Raw genomic sequence first — 24,197 nt, 5'->3', positions numbered from 1 at the left:
CATCTTGTGGGATGAAACTCTCCAAGCTACCTAAGGGAAATGTGTTTGGTTCAGATGAAAACATTGCTCTCCCTGCTTCCTCCTCACTTTAGCCTTTTTTTATAATTCCAGCTTTCATAATGATAATGTAATGTGCAGTTACTTCCAAGAATTACACAAGTAATTTAGCTAGTAGCAGAAGTAGGTATAATGTTATGAGCCATAATAACACAGCTACAGTGTGGAAATTGTGAAGTCTGGAAATTGAGCATTTCGGTAGCTCAATAATGGTTCATTGCTGCTGACACAGGCACTGTCTTCAATTACCTGCATGTGCAGGTGTGAGCAGGGGCAAGAAAGCATCTGCATGGCTGAGGGAGCATCCTCCCACACCAGCACCTTCTCAGGTATCCCGCTGGTGTCCCCATCCGCAGTGACTGCCAGGGGCCAGCTCAGCTGGGACTAGGCCAGCAGCTCCAGCTACACGAGGCGATGAATGGATCATGCTCTTTCTGAAGTGGTAGCACCTCAGATAGGCAGAGAAGTCTCTTGTCCTTGTGTAAACCCCCTGCATCAATGAGTGCTCCTGATTGAGCCAGTCAAAACCTCACCATCTGAGCCCTTCTACCTGCAAGGCCATGTTTCCAGCTGTACTCCAGGCTTCAGTCGCCCATGGACTGGGGATTTAGCATATCAGCAGGGTTTGCTTTCCCTCTTTGGTTCTTTCATTCATCGTGAGGAGCTTGTGAAAGCTCTGAAATACAGAGACACAGCCCCAGCAGAGATGTCAGCTTTTCTTTCTGACACCAAACACAATGCAAATGAATGCCTGAGTGACAGAAGACAGATAATTTCTCACTTGATTTTCACACCACTGCTTTGGTTTTACACCACATCCACGTTACAGCCACCCTTTTAATGCAGAGAAAAACCATGTCAGCCGATCTTAGGTCAATCTCCAGGAGCATGGCAGCTCGGTCCTCCAGCAGGACAGACACTCTGCTGGCAAATGTTTTATAGCCAGAGTCATTTTCAAGCAATATCTGCAGCTGCTTCTCGTGGGCTAATCCAGGTGAATCAGCCAAAAATTGTGCTGAGGAAGCAACCATGTGCAGGAGAAGTGATGACAGGTGGGGCATCTCCCCCCATGCCAGCAGGCTGATGCTCAAGTACACTGTGGCTGCCATGGCACGTCCCCTGGGGATCTCACTGCTCCCCATGCACACCAACAGTCCAGGGCACACCTGTTGGGACCAGACTCCTCACTGAGGGTGGACATTACATTTCCTGACTTCAGAAAATGTGCAAGATCAGAGACTAAACAGCCTGAGCTAAGGATGATGAAGGAGGCTGGTATGAGGAAGAGAAGATGGGGCATGCCCAGAGCCTCTCACTGACACAGCAAACAGCAATTCTCCCACCTGGATGCTGCTTATCACAGACTCATAGAATGGTTTGGGTTGGAAGGGACCTCAGAGCCTATCCAATTCCATCCCCCCCACCAGGGGGAAGTACACCTCCCACTGGATCAGGGGCTCAAAACCCCATACAACCTGGCCTTGAACACCTCCAGGGATGGGGCAGCCATGACCTCCCTGGGCAACTTGGGCCAATGCCTCCCCCACTCATTGCCACAAATCCACCAGGGTCCATGCACACTCTTCCATGTAGTAAAACACCGAAGTATGCTTGGAAGTTATTTATTCCATGACAAAGCATCCATGTGGCAAAGCAACTTTTGCTCCTGCTACCCAAGACTGATTGGATTCAGAGCATCTGCTATTAAACAGACACCGTATCGGGACCAGGGTGCTGCTTTTAGTCATTTTATGCAGGATTTAAATTTCCCAGCTTACTCTGCAGTCAGCACAAAATTCTATCCCAAATCTAGCACAGTCATAGGTGATAGATGATTTATTTGCAGTCAAAGTGCCCTGTGCCATATTTGCTGCTAGAAATAAGTGAATGCACCCTTAGCAAGTTTGCAGATGACACTAAGCTGGGTGGAAGCGTGGATCTGCTGGAGGGTAGGAAGGCTCTGCAGAGGGATCCAAACAGGCTGGACCGCTGGGCCGAGACCAATGGCATGAGGTTTAACAAGGCCAAATGCCGGGTCCTGCACTTGGGGCACCACAACCCTATGCAGTGCTACAGACTAGGAGAAGTCTGGCTAGAAAGCTGCCTAGAGGAGAAGGACCTGCAGGTGTTGGTTGACAGCTGATTGGACATGAGCCAGCAGTGTGCCCAGGTGGCCAAGAAGGCCAATGGCATCTTGGCTGGTATCAGAAACGGCGTGACCAGCAGGTCCAGGGAAGTGATTCTGCCTCTGTACTCGGCACTGGTGAGACCGCACCTTGAGTACTGTGTTCAGTTCTGGGCCCCTCACCACAAGAAGGATGTTGAGGCTCTGGAGCGTGTCCAGAGAAGAGCAACGAAGCTGGTGAGGGGGCTGGAGAACAAGTCTTATGAGGAGTGGCTGAGAGAGCTGGGGTTGTTTAGCCTGGAGAAGAGGAGGCTGAGGGGAGACATTATTGCTCTCTGTAACTACCTAAAAGGAAGTTGTGGAGAGGAGGGAGCTGGCCTCTTCTCCCAAGTGACAGGGGACAGGACAAGGGGGAATGGCCTCAAGATCCGCCAGGGGAGGTTCAGACTGGACATTAGGAAAAAATTTTTCACGGTAAGGGTCATTGGGCACTGGAACAGACTGCCCAGGGAGGTGGTTGAATCATCTTCCCTGGAGGTGTTTAAGGGACGGGTGGATGAGATGCTGAGGGGCATGGTTTAGAGAGTGTTAGGAATGGTTGGAGTGTTAGGAATCGTTGACCCAGTGGGTCCCTTCCAACCTAGTGACTCTATTATTCTATGAATGTGTCCTTCTTTCTTCAGACTTCTCAGTTCCTCATCAGAGTTGTCCTTCTGGCACAGCCAGACAGCCCGTGAGCAGAGCACGCAGAGACACATCCTCAGACTCTATGCAGGGGTTTACATCTCCCCAACACCACAGCACATGCAACAGTTTTCCAACACAAACAATACTTCCTGCATTTTGAGGGCCTCTGCCTCAACATGTGGTTTCAGAGGAAAGTTCTGCCACAGAAATGGGGTATTACTTGGAGCACCTTCCTGCATTTCTACTAAGGTGTGTCCAGTTGCTTAATATTTTATATTTAATTTGGTTTTCTCTCTATTACTACATTTTGTTTCTTTTGCACTGGTCATACCTCACTGTACCGTACTGCGTTGCTATTTGTTGAAATGTCATTTTCATTTGGTTTGATAAAGTCTGAATGCATCTAGACACTACTGGAAAAAGAACACTTAATTCTCAAAATATTTAACATCACTGTGTGCTACAGATGTCAGATCTCAGCATTGCTGCTCATTGCAGGGCAGATGTTCTGTGTTTAAGCAGTCTTAACTGCAAGCAAACTCCCTCCAGCAATAACCACACAGAAAGCCTCAGTCTCAGAAAACGAGTCCAGCGAATGGTAATGCTGAATCCAGAAGTAATGCTTAGGAGAACAGCTGAAAACGAACGCCCCAAACCTCTTCATGCCTGTCATGCAGCAGCAGAGGGTTGGAAGCTGGAGGTGCCTGGGTGCAGGACCAGGGCTCTAGCGTTCCCCTGTCTGCACAAACCCTGGAAGCAGGAGACATCCAGATCATTGCAGGAGAACTTGCAAGCGTCTCCTAATATCACAAAGGCGGGCAGATCCCCTCAGCCTGTCCCGCCTGAGCCTGACATGCAGAATCTGGGCTTGGGATCATGGATAAAAAGCCACCCTTCCACTGGATGCTCAACATTGGTGGCAGACGTTTGCCAGGATCCAACGAGCAGGAGAGAAGTAATTGCATCCTCCCAGCACCCACCACACAACAGAACACTTGGCAGTCGGGCTGTAGAGCTTGGATGTGATGGGAATACAGATTCCAATCTCTGAACACTGCTACTGGCTGCTGCCTTCAGGGTGACACCACACACTCCTTGCGCAGCTATGGAACACGGCAGCCATGTCACACTCCTGCTCACCAACAAGCGAGCCATGAAACATTTTCCACCCCACTTACATTGGCAATCTCGGTGCTTGCTCATACACAAGCAGAGTTTGTCAGGAAAATGCCTGATTGATTTAGGTGTCTAGGTCCAGCTCCTGCATGCACCCAGCACGTGAGGCTCAGAGCTGCTCCAGCACCCAAACAATCACAGGCACAGACACTGGACTCACCACGGTGGTCAAAGCTCACATAACTTGTTGGGTTTAACTGTGATGCTTTTGTAACCTCTATTTTTTTTAAACTCCGATATTGACGTAACACAAGGAGACACAACAGTAAAAAGCTGAGTTCTCAGAAATGATAAAGCATTTTGCATGCTCTCACACAGCTCCTACTCTGCTCTGAATCTCATAGCAAGCAAGGAGGTTGAATTCAGCACTGAAAGCACAAGTGAATCCAGGTCAGCCCCACTCATGCTTTCCCACCTCGAAGGCAATGCCTGTGCATGGCTCTGGATACTGGGCACCTCAACTGACTTTTTGGTGCTCTGTTTCTAATCCAAACCACAGATTCTCAAAATCAGACCTAATTCAGACCCCATGGCTTTCTAATTACAGTTTCTTCTTGCTATGTTTCCACTCATGGACATCTGTCACTAATAATAAAAACAGAGCAAAGGAGGTGGGATGCTGTAGCACACCTCACCTGCAACACATCACACCCCAGCTGGACACCAAGCTCTCATCGCTGGCACACCAGGGGCACTTTGCCTGGGGAGCCACTGTCACCACTGGTTCTGAGAGCCAGGCAGACAATCCATTAGGAACCCTTTGTAAAGCTGTTCCTGCCTCCCTGGAGGAAAAGAACGGCAGTGCACCCCGCAGCCTCTGTGCAGAGGGGACCTCCTTGGTGCCCAGAGGAGACCCTGGAGCTGCTTCAGTGGAGGCAAATGCACCCTGCATAGGGTGAGCTCTGCCAACAGTGCCCAGCATGGGCAGTTCCCAATGCCTTGTCCTACGGGGTCAATGCAATTAATGAGCACAGCGCAAGCTGTTAACACATTTATTCTACAAGCACTTTATCTTTAAATTTCTGGGTATTTTGGGGCAGACACTTGTGTTTGTTGTAGCTGCCAGCAGGATGTGTGTCAAAAAGAAATGGCTTGCAGGGGACAGAAAAATGTTTAGTAGCATAAAAATCCTCAAAACAGCAACAAAAGGCTTTTTAAATTCTTGCTGTTGCTTTTATTATCACCTGTGTAGTTTAAAGGTGGGCAGCGTGACAGACTCTTAAGACCTAATGAACCATCGACACAAAACAGTCCCTGTTTTCAGCTGCTGCCAGCGTCTCCTTGTGGGTACCTCAGTGTGTGCTGCAGAGACAGGAGCTGGGAGAGTCCCACGGCTCCTCCCAGAGATGCAGGATGGAGCCCTCTGCCATCAGCGGGGCACCTCCAGTCCTCTCCTCCCAACCATGGTGCAGTAGGCACATCAATCCATGCAGCATCACTCCAATGCTGACCGTGCACTGCTTCACCAAGCACAGCGTCCTCCACAACGATGCTCCGCAAGCTCTGTAACCACAGCCCAGCCAGGATTCCTGGGCAGAGCTCCAAAAGAAATGACCACAGACCCTGAATTCCACCCCTCAGTGCTAAAAAAACCAAACGGCAACACTTTTTGCTTCAAAAAAAATACAGCTTCACTTGAAAATCAGCATCTGAGTGGAGCACTCCTCTGTCCCACGGGCGCTGCCAGAGCCCAGCACTCCAGCACCATCCCAGAGTGGGAAAGGGGTGGTTCTGGCACCAAGGTCTGGCTGGAAGCAGCCCCCACCCGCAGCCCCCCGTCGTCGCTGCGCGCCACTGCCAGCGGACGCGACTGATGGATATGACTGAAGGCAGCCAAACTGTCACTCAGGAGGTGCCCCCTTGGTACCTCTTCTGGCTGGATCTACTTGAGGGTGGGATTGCCTGAGCCGCTCCTGTCAGGGATTTCAAAGGGAACAAGCGGCTGAACGCAGATCTGACAGCTCGGCCGCCGAATTAGGGCTATTTGCATGCTAATTTCCACCGTGCTTAACTCACTGGCAGACCTGGAGCGGGAAGCAGCCTCTGCATGTTTGGAACAATGCTTGACTGATCTAGCTGCGTTAACGAGCAAATTATGGTAATTTTGTTATTACAAATGCATAGAAATTTCCAAAGAGTGGAGCAATACAATATGTTTCCTCTCCTCCTCCTCACTCCTGAACGTGCACTCTTTTGTTTATACACACTTCGTCTTGCTTACTTATGTTTCGATGCGCGCAGCGTCTCACCTCGATGGGAGGAGGCAGGAATTACGGTCGGAGCCCGCTGAGCAGGCAGGACCAGCTTTGCTGCGCATGGGACGCTTGGGACCGCATCCTCAGCTGGTGCAAAGCCCCAGCGGCCGGGGCTTGGGAATAATTGACCCCAGGTGAGGATCAGGTCTGTAAGAGGAAGGTGGGTTTGGGAACAGCTGATCTGTTGGCTTCCCAGCATTCACCTTCTTGCCTCCTCTGGCGCTAATTCCTAAATCAATTTAATGGCATAATATTTGACAACATTATATTGAAAACAATATCCATTTTACCTATATTCTGGTAATAACATTCCTCAGAGGTGAACATCCAAATGTTTCTCCAGGCCTCCAAGATCCTGATGTTCCCTCATTCAAACTGTTCAGGAGCAGCCTCTGAGTGCGTACTATTTACTTAACTACTTCATTATTAATTAAGGGAATCATTTGTCACTTGATTTACAATCTCCAATTGCCCCAAGATGTTCACGGCGCATCACTTGCTCCATCATACGTGATGAAACTTTTCTGGGATTTGTCTTCCAAGACTGCAAAAGGGTAGGGAGGCACCTTCGTGCAGCAGGAGAAAAAAACAGTAAATTCACTTAACCAGAAAATGCCAAATGTCAACACTCTTGTCCTTTGGCAACGGGTCTTCTTGCTCTGGTGGTGGAAGCTTCAGGGAGCATGTGTGGGATGTGAAGGTGCTTCTGGGGTGCTTCAAGTGATGGCTGGGTTTGAGCTACATGAGCTGCACAAACTGGTAATACTGGCATAGAAAAAGCCCATAATCAGGGCAGAGGTACATCCTCACCATAACAGCAGCATGAAGCAGGTGAAACAGATGGCAAATAGACTTAGGAGTCACCTAAAGGCTCCACGGAGCCAATGTGCACACTTTCCCCTTCACCCAAGAAGTGTTAAGGTTTATTCCTCACTTGCTTTAGGTCTTTATAGGATAAAGGGCCTGATTTTGACATGAGCCAGCAATGCACGCTCACAGCCCAGAAGGCCAACTGTGTCTTGGACTGTATCCAAAGCAGTGTGGCCATCAGGAGAGGGAGGGCATTCTGCCCCTTTATTCCTCTCTTGCGAGACCTCACCTGGAGTCCAGTCCAAGTAACCCAGCAGTTCCAGCTTTTTGCTGTAAATCGGAGGAGGACCCTGTTCAGGTTCTGCCATCAATGCTCTCTGCCATCCCACCATAATTCCCTTCTCTGCCCCTGTTTTTAAGTGTTTTACTTTCCACCTACCTCATGTTCACATATTCACTGCTGTGCATCAGAAGACTACAGAAGGCGATAGCAAAACTTTGGCTAAGGCAGAGCCAGAACAAATAACACAAACTAATGAAAAAAACAATTAATAAAGTCCCGAACACACTAGGGGGGGTTCAAACCCCACCAGCTCCCATGGGCTTTATTCTGGAGCTCCTACACCCCAACTGCTGGCCCCTGACCCAGGGCTTGCACTCCTGCATCCCTCGCTGCAGGCTGGGTGCAGGTGGGCTGGGGTCTGTGCTGTCCCATGCTCAAGGAGGAAAAACAGCCCCGAAAGGCAGAGGTCACACAATCTCATTGCTCCTCTGTATTCATATCTCCTGGCCACAAGATAAAACTGCATCTGAAAGCCATGTATTTTGCTTCCCAATACAATCTCCTTCTGCTTTGCAAGTTAGGACTAGCATCTTCTCCCGAATAAAGGACTGCTAATGACACCGTTGCTATTTTTTATGCTTTTCTTTTCAAAGCCCAGTTTTGAATGTCACTGTTTTCAGGTCCCTTTAGTCAGGTAATTGCACATAGACTTCATATAAAGGAAATTCATTTGTTCAGGGTCACTGCATGGTTTTTCATTAAAAACAAATTACCAGTGTTCAGAAAGGACATCTGGGTTTCAAGAGTCCCATTAATGACTATATTTTCAGCATCACTATTCCGGACAGTCTACCCTTTCCTGTCACCCGGTGTGCAAGGCCCACAGGGAGAGCGGGAGACAGGGTGAATGACAGTCCCGCGAGGTGAGAACGGGTAGCAGGCAGGGGGCTCCATCCCTGGAGACAGAGAGAGGGGGAAACAGAACGTGGGGGGCAGCAAGGGCTCCTGTCCCAGCACCGCTAGCACCACGACTGGAGTGTTTCAGCATCCAGGCTGGATGAGGCTTGGAGCCCCCTGACCTAGTGGGAGGTGTCCCTGCCCATGGCAGTGGGGTGGAACTGGCTGGGCTTTGAGGTCCCTTGCAACCCAAACCATTCCATGATTCTATGATTCTATGATGTAAGTGAATGATCCTGGCTACTTGAGCATAACCTTTCTCCAGCTCAGCCACAGCACCATGAATCTGATGGTGAGGACAAGCAGGTGCTGAAGCTGAACATGGTCATCACCTGCCCAAGCCCCTGCCTGGCCCACACTGTCCTGGCCATGGGAATCACCATGAGCCCCACTACCCTGGACCATCAGGGACACAAATGGGACACCTGGAAAGGTGGTCCTCAGAGCGGGAACGTAGGGTTGCAGCTCCTCCACCAGTCCTCATGTGCTTCTCTCTGTCCCCTCACTGGTGGCCACCATCCTCCCCATTCATGGGACCACACAGACTAGACACGTTATGGGAGCAGTCCCATGGACACGAGTAGTGATCCATGGAGAGAGACCTGACCCGACGCTGGGAATAAACTGGTAGTGTGTGGAGCAACAGAGGACCAAGAAAAGACTCTAGGCAAGCAGCTCTGGTCCCCATCACCAGCCCCAGCCTGCAGACCACCAGAGCTCACAGGAGAGAAGGAACAGTGCTGGGGACACAGTCCAACCTCCCAAAGGCGAGGAAAATATGGTAACAGTGTGCTATCCATGACTAGCAGACCGTCACTCTAGCAGCTGCGCTCCCTTTCAAAGACTTCACCTCAAAAAAGGCTTGGGGTCACCCACAAAGGTCACGGAGTAAAATCCCTGCAAATATTGCATTTCTTAGTGATGTGGTCCCAACTGGCTCCTGTCACACTCCTAAAGCTGGATCTGCAAATGCAAGGTGGTAAAGGGAGCAAAGAGAGAAGAAGGTGCATGCAAAAGATGGCACTCCCTCCTTCGGAAGAGCCAAACATCCCTGGGACTGCCTTTTCAGAAAGGAATAAAGAAAAAGAGGTGACACCAGGTTCCTGGCTGCAAGAATAGGTTTGGACGGAGAAGATGCAGTTTGCTTCTCGCTGCTCGGCCAAGAAGACAAAGGGGAAACCACTGGGAAAATACTGTGTTTCTAAAGCAACAGCACATTTAGGGACACAATCACAGTGTGTGAACAAATAGTAACAATAATACCAAATTATCAGAGATAATTTCTGCATTTGGCATCTCATTAACCTGTGGGATCCTGTGCCCCAAGGTGGTGCTGAGACCACGAATCTAGGAGGAATCAGCAGTGGATTAAGCCTCTAAATAGATAATGAGAACATACAGAGCGCTACACTAGACAAAATAAACATTTACAAGGGATATAAACTCTCATGCTTCAGGTGTAAACTGCAAACAATGAGGATTAAGAGAACTGTCCACTTCAGGCAAGCTGCTGTGGGAGTTGCTGCATCCCCTGCCCAGGCTGTGAGCAGGTGAAGAAGCTGAGTTCCCATGACCCCGTAACTCAGATGCCACACAATGCTCTTAACATCCCGCCTGCTCCAAACATATCCAGGAATATTCACCAACAGTCCCCATTTTACACGAGGTCCACTTCCCCTTCCCACCATCCCCAGTCTCCTGGAAGCAGGTGTGAGATGGGTACAGAGCACAGTCAAGACAGGGAATGCGGAGCCAGGGGCCATGACCAGGCACGACCAGAGCTGCAGTGGGTTGAGACCTTGGTCATGGGTGGGAGAAGGATGCAGAGGCCAATTTCTCCTCATCCCTTTGTAAACATTAAGCACTGCTCTGTGACAGGGGAGGCGTACGCACAGATCCCTCCAGCCTCTGAGGGGAATGCATGGTTCTGTCATTCAGTGGTGACTGGGGTCTAGAGCTGACGTGTCCCATCTGTGTACCTGTGTGGACTGTGCTGGCATCACTGCTCTCCAGAGAGGGACCTGTTCTCCTCCTGCTTATTGACCCCATCTCTGCTCACCATATCAGGAAGAAGCGTATGAATTTCTGATTCTGCAGCACATTTTCAGCAGTGCCATAATCAAAATATTGAGTTATAGGACGATGGGGCATTTCAGGATGGAAGGGACTTTAGGAGGTCTCAAGACGCTGCTCATAGCAGGACCAGCAATGAGGCCAGACCAGGGTGCTCAGGGCTTCATCCAGCCTGGCCTTGAAAAACCTGAAGGATGGAGAGTGTGTGGCCTCTCTGAGTGACCTCTTCCACCATTGGATAGCCCTCCTGGGGAAAGGTTTGGAGCTTTTCCTCATACCCAGTTTGTATCTTGCTTGTTTCAACTTGTGCCTATAGCCTCTTTGCATTGGGGGGCTCAAAACTGCACTCATCATTCCCTTGTGAGTCCTTGATTGTCAAACTAGAGGGATAATCCCTTCCCTCCATCTCCTGGCCAGGATGCTGCTGGTCGTCCTCACTGTATAACTTGGCATGGAGATGCTCAGCTCTCACTCTGCCTGTATCCCCCGAATCCCTGCAGCAGCCAGTTCTCAGCTTGTTCTGTTGCAAAGTGTCCCCTTCCTTAGTTCAGGGTTTTATATTTGCCCTTGTTGGATTTCATGCTGCTCCCCAAACCTGCCTGGGTGCCCCCAGGTGACAGCCCTAGTCTGGTGCACACTGACAGCACTCAATTTGGCATAATCTGAAAACCTGGTGAGGTGTGCTCCCTCGCAGCTGTGGATGAAGATGCTACCAGGATAGACCCCAGACCATGTTCTGCAGAGCCACACATGCTACCAGCATTCAGCCAGATCATGGCATTAACCACCATCTCCAGGCTTGACCATTAAGCTCGTTATTTTCCCATCCATCTCCCCATCCATCCATCCATCCATCCATCCATCCATCCATCCACACCACAGCGTTTCACCTGTGCCATCAGAGCACTGTGCTCTGCTGGAACCATGGTGCCTCTTGGAGAGCTCCATGCTGGTCACCTTTGCAGGGTGACAGCCATCAGAAGGACAGAGGAGTGTGCAGGGCCAGTGATTTGCAGGGGAAGACATTTATGGCAGCCTCAAGAGATGCCAGTTCTCAGTTTGTAAAGCTCTGAACTCAGATCGAAGCCATGTGTTTGCTCGTTTGATTCTTCTAGAGAAAAGTATGTGACTAATTTATTCTCTGGGCCACAGCAGATTAAAAATGCACATTAAAAAGAAATTCCTTATTGATATGGAAGTCCCTGGTTTTGCAGGGAAAGAAGGGAGGAGATCTGAGAGTGCGGACCAGGTGCTTGTGGCATGCACACAGAGGCAGTGGGGATGGGTTCCCAAGAGCATCTTTGCCTGTGAGAGAGTCAGGGAAGGACCCATGGTGGTGAGGGAAGAAGCCTTTCCTGTTTGGATGAACAGTGGAGGAACTGGAGAAGAGACAAACATAGAGCAAGAAGCTGAATCCACACAGCTCCTGCTTCCAGCTTGGAAACATCAGGGAGCTGGACAGACTCCCTGGCAGACGTGGGACCAGCAGCGTGGAGGGGGACAGGTTCACCCACAGCAGCACAAGCAACGGCAGCAGCAACAAGCATGCAACAAAACACCGCCTGTGTCTTATCATGTCTACATTTCTCCCATGTCTCTAAGCACTTAATTCACACAATTACTTAATTACGAGCAGAAATTCATGGCTAACGATTAAAAATCTTATCAACAAAACACATTTCTACCAGAGGCTCTGAAAACTATGATGAGGCAGCAAGTAGGTTGTGAAATCAATCTCCGAGACCCGAAACAACAAGCATGCTCCCTTGCTCAGGCACGGTGATTCGGCCATTTCAGAACAAGCAGGGATGTGCCAGTGGCACCAGACTGTGTCCATAACCTGCTTCATGGTCAGCCCCTCAGAGACTGTTGTGATCTCCTCAGCAAGGCTGTGAAATGGGTCCTGCAAAGAACAAGAGTCAAAGAAGGATTGAGAAGGTATTTCGGATGCTAGTTAGCAAATTCTCACTTAAATGAGAAGGAGAACCTACAGGAATTGCAGCTGACCTTCACACTAGCTGGAGCAGAAGGTTGTTATTAAAGGAACCAGCGAGAGGAACAGTGCAGTTATTCAATATAAGAGGTCACACAAGCCTATGTGTAGTTAAAAATAAAATCTATTACCCGGGAAAATCAGCTCAGATGACTCTACATCACTGCACCCTCACTGTATCTCCTCTGGCTGAGCACCACCAAGACTCACATCTTGCTGTTTTGTCACCCCACTCTGGCCACCGTACCTGAACAGTGGGTATCTCCTGATGTATTTATTCCCCAGCATCCCAGAGATGAAGGAAGACCAAGCACTCCACTTAGTTGGGGTCCCTCAGATTTTTCAGAGGAAGGTGCTTTGTAAGAAGGTAATATGTTCCCACAAGGTTTCTAAAAGCCTCCAAATAGCTGTCTTCACTGCGGATCATGCATCCAACACATCTGAGCTCTCAGATGTTCACCCTTATTAGGAGGATGCTCCTGGAGCAAGGAGAGGCTCAGGACACTGGTGAAAGGCCAGCCCAAGAGCAACCAGGCACGAAAGGAGGGGACCAGCAGGGCAGGATGTCTGCCCTGTTGGTCACAGAAGCAACCGACCACACCTGCTGCTCCCCATAGTTTAAGGCACACAACTGCACCTTGCGGTCAAGCTAAAGAGTCCATGATAGTTCAGATCTTCACCTGATGTGAGCAGTCGGCTGTGCCAACACAGCCAGGCAGGGCTGGCTGACAATGGAAAAAACGTCTCAATAGCAGCGTCTACTTGTCTATGTGCCCATGAGACATGGTGAGAAACAAGGACCAAATCTCACCCTCTCTTCAAATGAGACTTGCTTGCAGCTGTTCATCCTTTATTCTCACTCCTTACAAGCTGCATCTGATCTGAGAATCATAGAGTGCTTTGTGTTGGAAGGGACCTTTAAAGGTCATCCAGTCCAAACTCCTACAGTGGGCAGGGAAATCTCCAATCACATTAGGTTGCTCAAAGCTCCATCCAGCCTGGCCTTGAATACTTCCAGGGATGGTGCAGCCACTTACTCCCTGAGCAACCTGTGCCAAGGCCTCACCACCCTCTCAGCAGCTCTTTCTGAGGTTGTATTCTATGGGTGAAAATTGTTGTCTAAACAATCTAACTTCTGTAGCCAGTTTGTAACTCCAACACACACATAAAATGGATAATTTTCTTTTTTTCTTAACTCCTTAGAGATCTGGTGGAACCTGATTAGCAGAACATAACCAAGGCTGGCCAAAACAGACTAACCCCAAAAGAGCCTGGACACCAAATCAGTGACACCGATTTCCATTTTCCTATTAGGAACATTGTTTTCTAAATCACCTCTTGGAGCCATGTGCTCACAGATAAATCCCATCTTGGGGGATCTTCCTTTGAAATTCTCTGAAATCCCAAGTTATCACCACTTTTCAAATCATATGATACCTTAGGGCCAGACTAATGACTTTTAACAAACAAATTTGGGCCTCGGAATACCACCTACCCTCACAGCCAGCAGTGGCTGTCACATCCAAACCAAAGGTGGTGGAGCCTGGGAATAAATCCCGGAGTTCTTTCAAGCTGAAACAAATGTGTTGATTTCCAGCAGTCTCTGACCTCCTTGCAGGAGTGAGCCCAGTTCAATGCTCACCCCACCATTTCATAGCACCCTGATGACACCATACCACCACAGGTCACACATAGATCTGCAGCTGACAGTGATGGAGGGTTGCAACAATGATGTTACACGCCTGCAGATCCTGTGTTGCACCCTCTCCACTCCCACTGTCCACACAGGTGAGTGCTGGCCACCAGCCGGCTTGTGCCACCAACATTTCTCACTGCAAGACTCCAAAAGGGGAAGGAAATTACAGAAATCAAGTGTCTTGAGGGCAACTCAGTGCCCCTCAAGATTCAGCTAGATGGGCACAGTTTGGCACAGAGAAACACTGAGGTCAGGACACATCCAGGCCCCAGGGGCCAATGGCCTCACCTCTGGGACACAGCACATTCAGAGGAAGCACGCATGTCCAAGCAAAGCCAGCGTCAAACAGGAAAAACCTGTCACAGTCCAAAACAGAGGAAACCCCAGGCTCCACAGAAAGGAGGTCATGGGCTCTTTCAGCATCCCAGTGCAAATGATTTGCTTTGGCAGCTCACGGGCTGAATCACCTCCCGCACTGGAGAGCCTTTGCTCAGGACAGTCCTACATCTCTCCTTCCCCTCCCGTGCCGCAGCCTCTGCCTTGCACTCGCCTCAGCACAGAGCATCCACAAAGCGCCACGTTTTCCTCCTGAAATGCTGTCTTTTTCCTCTCTTTTCCTTCCTCCCCCTGCCCACCAACCCTGGGTTTGAAGACTCACCAGGCACCATTCCTGTCAGCGCTGGAGCGGAGTAGCTGCCCTGTCCGGCTGGCGGGACGTGAGGAGGGTATCCTGGGAGGGTTGTGCTTGCCAGCTCACGACCTGAGGAATCAAACCAACAAATCACCATGTGAGCATCGCAACGAGCGGACATGTTTTTACATCTCCCCAAGTGCCCAGAACACAGCCATGCATTTGTCATCACTGCTCCGTGAGGACCAGCATGGGATTTCCAGCCTGGCAGGGAGGGCCAGCACAGTTCTGCTTTCTCTATAAGCTGCCACAAAGCTCCGATGAAGTGAGCGACAGGAAGGGGCAGAGCAGAGCTCTGCGGGGAGAGGAACGCGCCCGCTTGAACTCCAGCTGCTCACCCCTATTCCCAAGTTCCTCCAAAGCTCGGATTTGTAAAGTCAGAAACAGTAAAGTATGAAATAAGACTGATCTTAATGACATTTTCCTTGAAAACTCTCCAGGAAATCGCAGTGCACAATTCCTCTGACGACTGGCAGAGATCTAAATCATAGAAGCATTGTTTTTATCTCTTATTAAAGCCAGTTAGCAGAAAAAGAAGAAACACAAGACATTGAGACAAGTTTGTGCTTAAAATATGGTTTAAACTATAGTTTGCTTTTTAAAATTTTAAATTAAAGAAGCTTAAAGTAGAGTTCACTGTGGTGCTGGAAAAAGGGTCAGATTCACGGCCACAGCCTGGCATAGTGTTCTTTACCTACACCACAGAAACATCTTTTTATTCAAGTACCCACAGGTCTTCCATGGAAATAACCCCACAGAAAGAGGGCAGCGGGGTGTACCCGCCTCCCTCTGCCCTGGACCAGGGATTTGGGGTGCCCCACTCTCAGACACAGCTCCCAGTGCTTCCCAGGAGATGTCACTGGCTGCGGAGCAAGGATAGGAGGTGCAGACAGCAGAGCTCGCCAAGCACTGCAGAAGTGATGTCCCAACCCCGCCCAGATCCTGTGTCCCACATGTAGATTCCAGGATAGTTTCCACGCCCACAGGCTGCCCAGCATGATTGCAGGGAAATTGCTACGTTGTGGCCACAGGTGGTCTACCAGGAGGAAGAGATGCTCCTATGACCCGACCAGGCATGATCCAACCCTCAACACAGAGGGAATGGAGGACTCCAAGCATGGTCTTCTGGACTCGCACAGTATCCTTAGGCAGATCATTAATCCAGGGATAAGTTGCCTGGAAAGAGCACTCAGGTGCACAGCAGCATCTGCCCTGAGACAAAGAAAGACATTGAGGACCTGGAGTCCGTCCAGAGAAGAACAACAAAGCTGGGGAAGAGGCTGGAGAACAAGTCTTATGAGGTCCAGCTGAGGGACCTGGCGTTGTTTAGCCTGCAGAAGAGGAGGCTGAGGAGAGGCCTTATCACTGTCTACAACTGCCTGAAAGGAGGTTGTGGTGAGGTGTGTGCTGGTCTCTTCTCACAAGGGACAGGCAATAGGATGAGAGAAAATGACCTCAAGTCGTACTAGGGCAGGCTCCAAAATGCTGTGTGTGCTTTTCACGTGACAGCAAGGGCTTGGGCTGCAGGAAAGGCTTCTGTGAAGGATTCTTTCCTACTCCTCTGACGTCCATGTGATGGGGATCACTTGCATTCCAGCCAGCTCTGAGATGCTGCTGGCCCCAACCAGCCTGTTAGCCGGGCAGAAATCAACATGAAAGCAGGTTTCTTCACCAGAATGTGGCATGTCAGATCAAGAAAAGTTATGAAACTTTATTGGGTTTAGCACCACTGACTAGAAGAAATGCACAGATCATTAGGTTGGAAATCATTAGGTTGGAAAAGACCTTTGAAATCATCAAGTATCTGTCCACTACTAAATCATATCCCCAAGCACCTCATCTCCCCACCTTTTAAACACCTCCAGGGAAGGGGAATCAACCCACTTCCTGGGCAGCCTCTGCCAGTACCTGAGAACCCTTTCTGTGAAGAAATTTTCCTGATATCCAGTCTAAACTTCTCCTGATGCAGCTTGAGGCCATTACCTCTTTTCCTATTACCTACCACTTGGGAGAAGAAACCGACCCCCACCTGTCTGCAACCTCCTTTTAGGTAGTTGTAGAGAGGAATAATGTCTTCCCTCAGCCCCCTCTTCTCACTGCTAAACAACCCCAGCTCCCTCAGCCATTCCTCATAACCCCTGCTCTTCCCAGCTCTGTTGCTCTTCTCTGGACATGCTCCAGGACCTCAATGTCCTTCTTGGAGTGAGGGGCCCAAAACTGAACCCAGGATTTGAGGTGCAGCCTCACCAGCGCTGAGTCCAAGGGCACAATCCCTTCCCTGGTCCTGCTGGACACACCATTTCTGATTCAAGCCTGGATGCTGTTGGCCTTTTTGGCCACCTGAGTCACCACTGGCTATGTTGAGCCACTGTCAAGCAACATCCCAGGTCCTTCTCCTCCAGGCAGCTTTCCAGACACTCTCTCCCAAGCCTGGAACTGCACGGGGTTGTTGTGTCCCAAGTGCAGGACCCAGCGCTTGGCCTTGTTGAACCTCATCTCATTGGCCTCAGCCGATCCTCATGGTCAAACTGTTTTCTGTAGGCATTTGATTTTATGATGGTGTCATAAAATGTCATTTTATCATGGTGTCTCCTAGAGCCTGGAGAGTTTGGAACTAAACACTTTCCCCTTTTTAACTTCTTTGGCTTGCAGAGATTTTGAGCCACAATTTCATTTTGAACTGATCTAAAAATAAAACTTAGAAGTCTTTCTTTCTTTACTTATCATCAAAGAAATGGGACCTCATCCGATGAGATGAGAGATGGGAATGCAACCTATTGCAAATTGCTGCTCACCACCCCCAGGTCATGGCCACGGAGGCAGCTTCCCCCACCATCTCCATCAGACAGAGAGGTCCACGCTGGGACACCCTGCCAACACCCTGGCCCACAGGCATTGCTGCAATGATCTCTCAGCACATGCCCCACTTTTCTCAGCACTAGGCATCCACAAATCAAGATGTATGCCGTTCCTCTCATGCCCTTCCTACAGAATATTTATGGTGCATCCTCATCCTGAAAGAATTTAAGGTTCAAAACAATTGATTAATTTGCTCTGCAGTTCTAGGGGGAAGCCAGCTCCCTTATGGAAGGGCATCATGAATTCTAATTATTCAACACAGGCAGAAAATGGTTCTTTTAGATTAAAATGTTCTCCCCTCGTCACTGCCCTGCTTCCTTCTCTCCCACACAAAATTAAACTCTGATTATGTCACCTCCAGAGCCTGGAGAAGGCAGGAGTACCTGAAATCCACTTAAGTTTGGTCACAGAAGCGAAATTCATTCCCAGTGCTGGCAGGGAGCAATGACCCTTGACGAAGGGCTATCCCTAATGCAGAAAAGCATCTCAAAGTCCAATCTCCCTGCTGCCATCTCCAAGTCCTCCAGTGATCCAAGAAGGGCCATGACCAGTCTTCCCTTTCCCTGCTGGTGTACTGTTACTGCAAGAATGGCCTAGCACCTCATCTCCCAAAGGTGACCAGGTCTGTAGGCCAACAAGTGAGCATCCCTCCCCGCCCTGTCCCACAGTGACCACCCCCTTGACCTCACTATCTAACAGAATCACAGAAGCACTGAGGTTGGAAAAGCCCTCTATGATCATCGAGTCCAATCGTCAGCCCAAAATAGTTGTTAAAACCAAAATCATCCTACATTTTTTTTCAATATATTGAAACGTGACACCATTTTTCACTTTCTCCAAAGCCACCATCACACCCAGCGTGGTTTGGATCATTGTCAAGGGCATTAAGCAAAGTAGCCACCACTGAAGACACCAAGAAAAGGAGCATGGAACATGACTTTCTTACTGAATCTTATTTCTACATGCCAGACAGCAAAGTGCCACCATCCACCAGGACTGAAATTAAGCCAGAAACTTGTCTGAAGTGGGTTGATGGAAAGAGGGTAGGAGTAGTAATAACATCAGGAGTGGTGTTTGGACAAAGAAAATGTGAGTAAGGGATTATCTGCTCCACAGCATCACACAGATACAGGCAAATAACCCTTCTTTAAAAGAAAAGAGCAGAGCAGAAGGCATCAAGACAAAAATTACTGAAAAAGCCTCCAAGATGGAGGCAAGAAGCTCTGTTTCAGTTGCAAATACTGCTACAGACAAGCTGCTTCTGCCCTCCAAGTCTCGGGCTTTTCATCTGTTCAATGGAGAAAAAAGTTTGTTCCTTCTGCGGAGTGCTGCTCTGAGTCTGATGCACTAAAAGTGCTGCAGCATGCAGTTGTCGTTTCAAACTCTTTCCCTACCTAGGTGAGCTATAACAAAGCTGGACTGGCCAAGCAGCTACTCGACTGGGCCAGTCACAGCACGCGGTTCTAGCATTGCCTTGCAGTGGTGTTGAGCCACACAGGATGCATAGCACCAGCACGGGATGGGCGCAGGCACAGGATGGACATGGGCATAAGCACCTTGCTTCCCTGTGGGAGCTCACAACCAACCAATCCGCAGAGCCAGGGTTCTCCTGGCGATCATAGACATAAGGAGGAAATTCTAGATATAAGAGGGAAATTCTTCACAATGAGGGTAATGAGGCCCTGGCCCAGGTTGCCCAGGGAAGTGGTGGCTGCTCCATCCATGGAGGTGTTCAAGGCCGGGTTGGATGGGGCTTTCAGCCTCTTATCCAGTGGGAGGTGTCTCTGCCAATGGCAGGGGGGTGGAACTGGATGGGCTTTGAGGTCCCTTCCAACTCAAACCATTCTATGGTTCTTTGATTATATGATCTGAGCAGCCAAAGCACTTTGCAGCACAGTGCCTGTTCAGCCAACTGAACATTAGCCAACAGTAGCCCAGGTGGTCAAGAAGGCCAATGGCATCTTGGCTCGAATCAGAAACAGTGTGGCCAGCAGGAGCAGGGAAGGGATTGTGACCCTATACGTGGTGCTGGTAAGGCCACACCTTGAACACTGGGTTAAGTTTTTGGCCACTTACTCCAAGAAGGACACTGAGGGGCTGGAGTGTGTCCAGAGAAATACAACGAGGCTGGTGAAGGGTCTAGAGAACAAGACTTATGAGGAGCAGCTGAGGTACCTGGTGTTGTTTAGCCCAAAGAAGAGGACACTGAGGGGAGACCTCATCACTGTCTCCCAGTGTCCCTCATCACTGTCTCCCATCACCATCTTTGGGCAGCTCCCTCAAAGCAGGTTGTGGTGAGGTGGGTGCTAGTCTCTTCGGCCAAGTGACAGGAAGAGAGAAAATGGCCTCAAGCTGCCCAGGGCAGGTTCAGACTGGATATCAGAAAAAACGCCTTCACTGAAAGGTTTCTCGGGCCCCAGCAAAGGCTGCCCACAGAGGTGGTTGAGTCACCATCCCTGGAGGTATTTGAAAGGCGGGCAGATGAAGGGTTTAGGGATATGATTTAGTAGTGGACAGGTACAGTTGGGCTTGATGATCTGAAAGGTCTTTCCAATCTAGAGATTCTATGATTCCTCCAAAGGTGCTGAAATGCTGCGAGGGTTGTGAGACCCAATTCTTCTGCTCTGAGAAAATCGCTCAGTCTGGATTCCCAGCTCCCTGCAAAGACCCCCAGTGCAGCCACTGCTGCTCTTAGGAGCTGCCCATACCACTGCATTACACACTCCTCTGAGGCTTCCCAGAGCAGGACCAGCACCACAGAGCTCTCTGGGATGCTGTACACCAACATGCACATGCATGGGGCTACTTGCCAACAGTCCCTGGGCTGAGGGACCCCATCCAGCTGAAAACACCTGATATCATCCCAGCTGGAGCCATCCCAGGAGGTGCAGCATGAGATGGGAGCACCAGCATCCCTGGAGGCCATCAGGGCAGCAGAGCAAATGCCTCTGTTACGGACATTCCTGCACATTGCCAGCCACTGTGTTTGTCAGAGGGAGGAAAAGCTGCACATCATTTTCAGTCTCAGGCATAGCCCTGCCAGAATTCATCCCACACTACTCCACAAACCAGGAGGTGATGATGTCGTGTAATAACATCATCAACTGGCACCGTGGGACCAGAGGGTGCAGCCACGAGTCAGAGTGCTTGGCTCTGCACACATAAGATACGCAATGACACCCTGTCCCTCTATCCAATAGGAGCTGGCAGCACGCTTGTGCTGGAAGCAAATTATCATTTCTCAAGAAGAGTGCAAGTAAGTATGTTTCTTCCACAAAATTAACAGTTTTGCAGCCAGCTGCAGGGAAAGTCAGCAACAGCCTCTGCGCAGATGTGGAGAGCAATGCTCAGACATCAGCAAACGTGCTCACCACAGGACAGGCCGCTGAGCCCGGCTGGGGCAAAGAGAGAGGCAGCAAAGGACTCTCCTGTCTTCAAACCGCAGTAGAAATCCACGAGGGAGCAGTTTAGAAGCATTCACCTTTTATAAAAGAAAACCAAAAGGCGGCAAGAAGCATTTCCAAGTGTGTCTTTGTGTACTGCTGTGTGTAAACGTGAATCCAATTAACTTCAAATTTAACTACTAATGAAATTATCTCATTTTGCTATCAGCTCAGCTCTCATCCATGGCAGTAATTAACCACTGGGGGTTGTCACTCCTAGACACATGACACGAGGACTTCCCCAAGCACAGGTGCTTCAAACCCTTGCAGAATTCATTACCCTGACAGTGTGAAAACTCTTCACTTTCAATACCACAGGGCACCAACACATTTTTTTCCCCTTTATCTAACTGATTGCCAGTAACAGTGTGAAAGAAATGAACCCACTGGAGAGGTAATTAATTACTGCAAAGGATATATTAGAAAATGCAGGGGGTTCAAGTGGTACAGAGGGGGCTTACAGACCCCTTTTGCCGCTGTCTCAGAACCATCCCCCACAACAGTGGGGCCGATTCTCTTCTCCAAAATACAATATGGGCTGCACTGAAGGAAACCAAGCCTTCACCTGCCACTCTGTCCTTACGGCAGACGTGAAATTGCCATCACCTCAGGAGTGTGGTCAACAATCAGGCCGTGCGTTGGGTTAATGGGGTAATCCCAGCTCTCTGGAGAGAAAGGTTCAGCACCCACAGGTCAGTGGTGTTGGAAGAACCAGCCTGGCAGTGCTAGCGAATTTCCATGTGTGCTTGATCTCATCACAGGCGTCACTGCAAGGCATTAGCTGGTCTGAAAAAGTTGCCCCAGGCAGCAGGCACCTACCTCAAACCCAGCCCCGGAGCACTCCACCAGCAGAGACCAGCACCTCCCCAGGGTCCATCTCACGCACCAACACCCTTCCTGCCCCTGCCCAAAGCAGGCACCCCCACCACACCTGCCCACTCACACAGAGCAGAGACCCTCAGCTCCACACAGAAGCTGCTGCCTCACCCAACTCTTCGTGTCTTTCCAGAAACAAGTTTTAAAAAGGCAGGTTTATGCTAAGTGAAGAGGAGATGAAGAGATGCTGCTCAGTGATCTGCCCGGGGATCATGTGAGGAGATGGGAAGTTGCTTCCAGCACCATCCTGCTCTGTTTGCAGGTCTGCAGCCCCCTGCCTGGTAGCCACAGCACACGAGGAATCCCAGTGCTGGCCATGGCAGTGATGCCATGCAACAATCACAGTAGTGCACCAGGAGAATCATGGGATCGCAGAACCATGAATGGTTTTGGTTGGAAGGGACGTCAAAGCCCATCCAGTTCCACCACTGCCGACCATGGGCAGGGACAACTCCCACTGGATCAGGGGCTTCAAGCCCCACCCAACCTGGCCTTAAACACCTCCAGGGATGGGGCAGCCACCACTGCTCTGAGCAACCTGTCTCATCACCCTTACGGGTGAATATTTCTCCCTAAGACCTCATCTCAATCTCCCCACTTTCAGCTTAAAATTATTACCCCTTGTCCTAAAGGGCAAAACTGTTCCAAAAGGCAGCCAAGCTGGATGGATGGATGGGACTTAGCTTTTGGCTTTTGTCCCTCTAAAATGACTTTGTGCGGTCTCCAAGGTTCCCGCAGCACGATGGGAGGATAGTACTTCCCCTGAAGTTGAGTTCCTGCCCTGGCATATGACACTGTCTTCATCGAGTGCCCATCAACACTGGTAGCAGATGAAGGGACCTGCACTGGTGCTGTGCTGCTGCCAGGACCCTGGGGACCACTCCATCCCCCTGGCAGTCTGCATGTCTTACTCTTTCTATCAATGGGCTTTGGCAACCGCCATGCCACTCCAGGCACTGGCAACCCCAGAGGTCGGAGAGCAGGGATGTATTAGCTTAACACTTGTGAAAACAAGAACAAGTAATTGCTGGAGAATGTCTTGGGAGCCACTTCAGCTCTGGAAGCAAAGTCAAATTTCTAGCCTATTTCAGTCAAATCTCTTACCAGAAACTACTTTCATTTTGAAAAAACCTTCTTCTGCTAAGACCAGCTCTCCCTTTGCCCAGTGAAGATTTTGATAACCCTTCTATTTCATTGAATCATAGAATGGTTTGGATTGGAAAGGACCATGAAGGTCACCTAGACCAATGCCCCTGCAGCGAGCAGGGAGCATGATTTCATGATTTGAGCAGGGAGCATGATTTTACAAGGATAAGCATGATTTCAATCACGATTTTAAAGAAAACATTTTGGCCAAATGCACAGGGAACTGACAAGTTCATCCACATGGCTCCTGCTCCCCTTGTCACTTGGGGACACGTGTCACAGCCAGGGTCTACCCAGGACAGCAGCATGGGGCAGCAGAGCACCCTGAACCAGAGACAAGCACATCTTATATCAATCATCTGGGTTTACTGTGTACAAAACACTGCCCCATGCTCACACCACAGAAACGTGGCACCTCCACCATTACCACCTCAGGTCCAGAACCACTGTGTGCATGCCACAGTGCTGGGTGCAGCCAGAACACAGCTCGTACTTTGCACCTCACAGATGCCGCAGGATTGCATCTCTTCCTGATACACTAGTAAAGGAGACACTGCTGGCGCAGCACCCCAACACATTGAAATGCCGCTATTAATGAATAACTTCCCTCCTGTCCTCATCTAGCTCTATTTGTGGACATCAAACCTAGTGCGGCATGCTTACCGCAATGAGTTACCTCTCCTGCACCTAATTAGAGGCAGATAAAACAGTGGTAACACACAGATCACCTGTAATGATTTTGCTGACTCGATTACTCTTCTGACAATTAGCTCTGGCTGCCAAAGCCTCACAGGAATGTCAAAGTCTACTTCCTACAAAGCAGGTAATGTCACAGGTGTGACCATGAAATCAATAATGAGGCATAGCTCTTGCAGAGGGCATCCAGGTCAGACGGAACAGCCCTTAAATTAAACATTGATAAGCAGAACACAATTATCCATCATGTTTAAGTGCCTGCGTGAAATTAGCAGCCAGGGAACGGGAGCAGTGGGGGAAAGATTAGTGGAGGAGGTATTGAAATGCTCAGTGTCCACTGTGACCGGGGCTGCAAGGGCTTGTGACAGCAGCAC

The 24,197-nt window shown here is 49.7% G+C and overlaps 1 protein-coding gene across 5 annotated transcripts in view; it reads right to left on the bottom strand.

The window, feature by feature from the left end:
- The window catches only part of PAX5 (paired box 5), a 152,266-nt gene that overhangs the window by 23,060 nt on the left and 105,009 nt on the right, over positions 1–24,197 (bottom strand). For 4 of the 5 annotated variants that reach the window (XM_054054154.1, XM_009562949.2, XM_054054155.1 and 1 more), the window contains one exon: positions 14,771–14,872. In XM_054054154.1, the coding sequence (XP_053910129.1) occupies positions 14,771–14,872 (102 nt within the window). Of the gene's footprint in view, positions 1–5,277; positions 12,327–14,770; positions 14,873–24,197 lie in introns of those variants that run through there. The other variant, XM_054054159.1, reaches the window with a different exon arrangement.

The sequence above is a fragment of the Cuculus canorus genome, chromosome Z (genome assembly GCF_017976375.1).
Source record: "Cuculus canorus isolate bCucCan1 chromosome Z, bCucCan1.pri, whole genome shotgun sequence".
NCBI lineage: Eukaryota > Metazoa > Chordata > Aves > Cuculiformes > Cuculidae > Cuculus > Cuculus canorus.
The sequence above is the reverse complement of the archived record's forward strand: the minus strand, read 5'-3'. Positions and strand labels throughout refer to the sequence as shown.